General features: G+C 55.6%; 1 protein-coding gene across 1 annotated transcript in view; it reads right to left on the reverse strand.

The window, feature by feature from the left end:
- LOC137895978 (cilia- and flagella-associated protein 46) overlaps nucleotides 1-5,238 on the reverse strand; it is a 73,686-nt gene extending 68,448 nt beyond the window's left edge. The window contains 6 exon segments of the mRNA XM_068741506.1: nucleotides 278-401; nucleotides 660-824; nucleotides 2,830-2,894; nucleotides 3,104-3,235; nucleotides 4,981-5,018; nucleotides 5,190-5,238. Coding sequence (XP_068597607.1) covers nucleotides 278-401; nucleotides 660-824; nucleotides 2,830-2,894; nucleotides 3,104-3,235; nucleotides 4,981-5,018; nucleotides 5,190-5,238 — 573 coding nt within the window.
- Nucleotides 5,239-6,587: the final 1,349 nt, after the last annotated feature.

Genomic DNA, 6,587 nt, shown 5'->3' on the forward strand with positions numbered 1-6,587 from the left:
AGTAAGGTTAATATTTCATTAGGAGCTTTTATTGATGTTGTTACTACGGTACTTTGATGTGTGAGTTTAGAGTGGAATTATTTTGATCCTTTTAGGGTGACTCGTAACATCTGTCCAGGGACGCGAGCTGGAAATCAGCCTCCTGGTTAATCCTGGCGCATTTACAGCTCAGTTTTATTCATGTACATGTCCCTGTTAAATAAATGAATAAAATAATGAATAAACACGAATGAGAACCATGTTTTGGCTGTCCTTGGCTCTGGCCCCTCCCCCTTACCTGTAACCTGAAGAGTCCCGGGAGAAGCTGTGGCGTGTGCGAAACGAGGAATTCCTCTGTGACTCTGGCAAACGTTGCAGCTTCCTTCAGTAAGCCGGAATCCACGAGACATTCCACGAGGAGCCTAAAGGGGGCAGCGCAGACCAAGACGAGCAAGGAGAACAACGTGACTCTAAAACACAACAGTATGGATCGATCGGTCCCTGCATGGACAACCAATGACAAGTAACACAACAAGATAGTCTACCATGCTGTGTACTTGTACTGCATTCTACTCGTATTCTAATGGCTGGGGACCACACTGACCCGGATACGCCACAAACACAAGTGGACGGAATCAGGACACATTCATGAGGACCAGTCCTCTGCGTGGGCTACTTGCATCATGAGCTCCGCCCTCCAGCTGTGGTCCCGGTCCGCCACGTCCTCCAGGCTTTGAACCACCGCCCTGAGGGAGGAGACAAGGTGGCGGCGGCGGCCTGGCCCCAGCAGGGGGCGCACCGCCTGGAAGTACAGCACCGAGGCATTGAACACGAGGAAGTGGGATCTGTAAGAAGCAGCAAGACGAGACCAGTTACTGACAGGACCTGGAGACAGTGTCCACGCCGCAGAGACAGTGTCCACGCCATAGAGACAGTGTCCATGCCGTAGAGACAGTGTCCACGCCGTAGAGACAGTGTCCACGCCGTAGAGACAGTGTCCACGCCGCAGAGACAGTGTCCACGCCGCAGAGACAGTGTCCACGCCGTAGAGACAGTGTCCACGCCGTAGAGACAGTGTCCACGCCGTAGAGACAGTGTCCACGCCGTAGAGACAGTGTCCACGCAGCAGAGACAGTGTCCACGCCGTAGAGACAGTGTCCACGCCGTAGAGACAGTGTCCTCGCCGTAGAGACAGTGTCCACGCCGCAGAGACAGTGTCCACGCCGTAGAGACAGTGTCCACGCCGTAGAGACAGTGTCCTCGCCGTAGAGACAGTGTCCTCGCCGTAGAGACAGTGTCCACGCCGTAGAGACAGTGTCCACGCAGCAGAGACAGTGTCCTCGCCGTAGAGACAGTGTCCTCGCCGTAGAGACAGTGTCCTCGCCGTAGAGACAGTGTCCACGCCGTAGAGACAGTGTCCACGCAGCAGAGACAGTGTCCTCGCCGTAGAGACAGTGTCCACGCCGTAGAGACAGTGTCCACGCCGCAGAGACAGTGTCCACGCCGCAGAGACAGTGTCCATGCCGTAGAGACAGTGTCCTCGCCGTAGAGACAGTGTCCATGCCGTAGAGACAGTGTCCTCGCCGTAGAGACAGTGTCCACGCCGTAGAGACAGTGTCCACGCCGTAGAGACAGTGTCCACGCCGTAGAGACAGTGTCCTCGCCGTAGAGACAGTGTCCACGCCGTAGAGACAGTGTCCTCGCCGTAGAGACAGTGTCCACGCCGTAGAGACAGTGTCCATGCCGTAGAGACAGTGTCCTCGCCGTAGACAGTGTCCACGCCTTGGAGACAGTGTCCTCGCCGTAGAGACAGTGTCCTCGCCGTAGAGACAGTGTCCACGCCTTGGAGACAGTGTCCTCGCCGTAGAGACAGTGTCCTCGCCGTAGAGACAGTGTCCACGCCGTAGAGACAGTGTCCTCGCCGTAGAGACAGTGTCCACGCCGTAGAGACAGTGTCCTCGCCGTAGAGACAGTGTCCACGCCGTAGAGACAGTGTCCTCGCCGTAGAGACAGTGTCCTCGCCGTAGAGACATGTCCACGCCGTAGAGACAGTGTCCACGCCGTAGAGACAGTGTCCACGCCGTAGAGACAGTGTCCTCGCCGTAGAGACAGTGTCCACGCCGCAGAGACAGTGTCCACGCCGTAGAGACAGTGTCCTCGCCGTAGAGACAGTGTCCACGCCGCAGAGACAGTGTCCTCGCCGTAGAGACAGTGTCCACGCCGCAGAGACAGTGTCCTCGCCGTAGAGACAGTGTCCACGCCGTAGAGACAGTGTCCACGCCGTAGAGACAGTGTCCTCGCCGTAGAGACAGTGTCCACACCGCAGAGACAGTGTCCACGCCGTAGAGACGTCCATGTAAGCCTCAACAGAGACATGGACACGTCTCTCACGAGTCTGCTTCTGAGGAAACTGTGTGGATACCCCGCACGGGTCTGGGACGGCTGGATTAGACATGTAGTCCCTTTGGGGTTAAAGGTCGCTGCTCAAAGGTAGCCTTTAATACTTCAGGAGAACATACGCTGAGATGTTTGAGCAACTGGTTTCAAACTCCTAAACGCTGGCGGCGCTCTGCTGCACCCACGGGACGCTCGGAACCCGGAGAGACGAAGACACGACTCTGCCCTGTGTGGGATCCGGGTCATGTTCCAGTGCCGATCAAGGATCAGTGTGAAGAAAGGAACATTCATGTTTGCAAATCAGTCCCTGATTCCAGAATATGTCTGTGCAGCAGGATGGAGAGCTGTCCCCGGAGACCTTCGTTCAGGTGTTCCCCACAGAGCTCGGTCCGCTCGCCCCACAGGAACAGAACAAAGCTACGAAGCTAAAGACGCCGTGTCGCTGCAGCGTACCTTGGGTTCTGTTTCCACATTTCCATTGCTTTCAGAAAATTCCACACAGCCTCTTCAAAGTCTTCCTGAAATAGAAACCAGAGCAAACGGAGACATGACAACTGGTCACGTCAGGAACATGAAAGGAACATGAAAGGAACATGAAAGGAACTGCCGAACATGAGCAGCGAAGCGTTACGCTGCGACTGTAGACACGGCGGCGGTACGCCTGTGTGTGTGTGAGAGAGAGAGAGAGAGAGAGAGAGAGAGAGAGAGAGCAGTGCACTGCTCTTACCACGCGTCCCATGCCTGGGGGGGTCTTCAGCTGGCCCTGGCAGAGATAGGCTCGACCCAAAAACTGATTCACGGATGGAGTTCCTTCAAAGTACATCTTGAGACACGCCTCACTAGTCTCCAGACAACCGAGCTGGAAACAGAGACACACATTAGATCATCCTGCTAGCAATATGTGCTACTGTAGCACACAAAAGCAGCCAAAAGCAGTGCTACGTTAGCTCCTTCAGGAGCTAAAGGAGCTAACGTAGCACTGCCTGCTTCTCCCTTGAGCCGGTTCCACGCCCGGACAAATGCAGAGGGTTGGGTCAGGAACCGGATCGGTGGGTTAACAACGACCAGCAGCAGGGTTGTTAACCCACGGGACGCTGCCTTGCTCAAGGGAGGGTGAAGGGAAAGGGCTACAAGACAGTGGTGAGGACAGCCATGATGGACGGCTCAGAGACAGTGGTGAGGACAGCCATGATGGACGGCTCAGAGACAGTGGTGAGGACAGCCATGATGGACGGCTCAGAGACAGTGGTGAGGACAGCCATGATGGACGGCTCAGAGACAGTGGTGAGGACAGCCATGATGGACGGCTTAGAGACAGTGGTGAGGACAGCTATGATGGACGGCTTAGAGACAGTGGTGAGGACAGCCATGATGGACGGCTGAGAGACAGTGGTGAGGACAGCCATGATGGACGGCTTAGAGACAGTGTCTCTGAGCTAAAGACAGGAGGCGGAGCTAGAAGTGGAGGAGATGAAGATGCTGAGGTTCTCCTTGGGAGTGTCCAGGTTGGACAGGATTAGAAATGAGACAATAAGAGGGACAGTGAAGGTTAGACGATTTGGAGACAAGGTCAGAGAGAAAGTCAGGAGAAGAGACATGGACGTAGTGAGGGAGGACATGAGAGTGGCTGGTGTTGGGGAGGACGATGCAAAGGACAGGGCTAGAGGACGACCCAGGAGAAGAGACATGGACGTAGTGAGGGAGGACATGAGAGTGGCTGGTGTTGGGGAGGACGATGCAAAGGACAGGGTGAAGTGGAGAACGTTGTCTTGTTGTGGCGTCCCCTCAGGGGACAAGAATACAGTCCAGTAGAATCCCTGCTCCTCGGTTCTTCAGAGCTTCCCTCACACGGTCAATCGTTACTGCTGGGGTGGACAGTTAAGGGTTAAATCTCTCCACTGTTACTTTTAAAGGTGATCATATATAAATGTGTCCACCAGGGATGTGTCCACCAATGCTCAAAGACACACTCAGATCCCATCTCATGAAGGACTTGGACTCCTGTTCCTGATCCGTCTTCATTCTTGATTAATTATCTTCCTTTGATCATATTTTGGGTTTTTTATTCCATATTGACCTCCTCCAAGGCGGAGGTGATGCAATCAGCGTCTGTCTGTCCAACTGAAAACGTTCCGGACGGATCTGATCAAATCTTCAGGGACGTTTGGGAATGTTACCAGGAACAGATGTTGGTGCTGATCCAGAAGAGATCCTGGATCCTGGACCAGTTTGAAATATTCCGTAACATATCGGATGATTATTCACCGACGTTTGTGGAATATGGAATAATCTGATCCACTTTAACTCTTCATGTTGGTGTATAAAGATACAAGAACAATCTAGAAGCTTCTGGTGCTGGTCCAGATCACCATGTGGACGGTGTAGATCCAGTTAGGAGGGGGTGAGCTGCTTGGGGGAGGTCTGTGCTCTCTGAGTGCTTCCCGAGACGTAAGTGACGTCATTACGTCAGCTGTTTTTCTTGGGTTGCCGGATAGAGAGACTCAAACTAGCTCCGCGTGTTGACTCGTTCTCATCCGGGTCTCGTGGACCCGTTTATTCCACGTACTCGTCCGTGGCCCCGCCCCCGCCCCGCCCCCGCCTCACCTGCAGCGCCACCTCCGCGCAGACGACGCGCAGCTCCGCTGCAACGCACGGAGCGTGTCCGCCGGCCGGAGCCTCCGCTCCAAGCAAACTGTAGGCTGACTGCAGAGCGTCACAATCTGCGCGCGCGCACACACACACACACACACACACACACGCAGTGATGCGCACAGTCTCCATCGATACTGTTCCCGAGATGAAACACGACCGACCTCGCTGCTCCGCGGCCGCGCGCAGGTAGTGACGGACATCCGCCTCCATGGCCGAGCTGCTCCGCTAGCCTCCGCTAGCCTCCGCTAGCCTCCGTTAACCTCCGTTAACCTCCGCTAGCCTCCGTTAGCCTCCGTTAGCCTCCGCTAGCCTCCGTTAGCCTCCGCTAGCCTCCGTTAGCTTGATAGTACTTTATCGCATCGGACCCGCACAGCTCCGTAGAAACATGTAAAGATCTCAGGATCAATAATTCTGTTGGAACCGAACCAGTGTTTCAAAGCGTCCGCGTTTGTGTTCTCGGAGCGTTGCTAAGCAACCACCGAGCGGGGCTTGGACTACGGAAAACAGAATGGGACAAAAGGCCCGAGCTTAGTTCGAGTTTGTATCGATGACGCTGACAGAGCACGATGGGGGGGGGGGGGGGGGCACATCAGCAGTATGGGGGGGACATTAGCACTATGGGGGGGGGACATCAGCAGTATGGGGGGGCACATCAGCAGTATGGGGGGGGACATCAGAAGTATGGGGGGGGCACATCAGCAGTATGGGGGGCACATCAGCACTATGGGGGGGACATCAGCAGTATGGGGGGGGCACATCAGCAGTATGGGGGGGACATCAGCACTATGGGGGGGACATCAGCACTATGGGGGGGCACATCAGCAGTATGGGGGGGACATTAGCACTATGGGGGGGGACATCAGCACTATGGGGGGGCACATCAGCAGTATGGGGGGGACATCAGCACTATGGGGGGGCACATCAGCAGTATGGGGGGGACATTAGCACTATGGGGGGGACATCAGCACTATGGGGGGGCACATCAGCAGTATGGGGGGGACATTAGCACTATGGGGGGGGACATCAGCACTATGGGGGGGACATTAGCACTATGGGGGGGGACATTAGCACTATGGGGGGGGACATCAGCACTATGGGGGGGACATTAGCACTATGGGGGGGGGACATCAGCAGTATGGGGGGGACATTAGCACTATGGGGGGGACATCAGCAGTATGGGGGGGACATTAGCACTATGGGGGGGGACATCAGCACTATGGGGGGGCACATCAGCAGTATGGGGGGGACATTAGCACTATGGGGGGGGACATCAGCACTATGGGGGGGACATTAGCACTATGGGGGGGGACATCAGCACTATGGGGGGGACATTAGCACTATGGGGGGGCACATCAGCAGTATGGGGGGGGACATCAGAAGTATGGGGGGGCACATCAGCACTATGGGGGGGACATCAGCAGTATGGGGGGCACATCAGCACTATGGGGGGGGCACATCAGCACTATGGGGGGGACATCAGCAGTATGGGGGGGGCACATCAGCAGTATGGGGGGGCACATCAGCAGTATGGGGGGGACATCAGCACTATGGGGGGGCAC

Source organism: Brachionichthys hirsutus, chromosome 7 (assembly GCF_040956055.1).
Source record: "Brachionichthys hirsutus isolate HB-005 chromosome 7, CSIRO-AGI_Bhir_v1, whole genome shotgun sequence".
NCBI classification, from domain to species: Eukaryota; Metazoa; Chordata; class Actinopteri; order Lophiiformes; family Brachionichthyidae; genus Brachionichthys; species Brachionichthys hirsutus.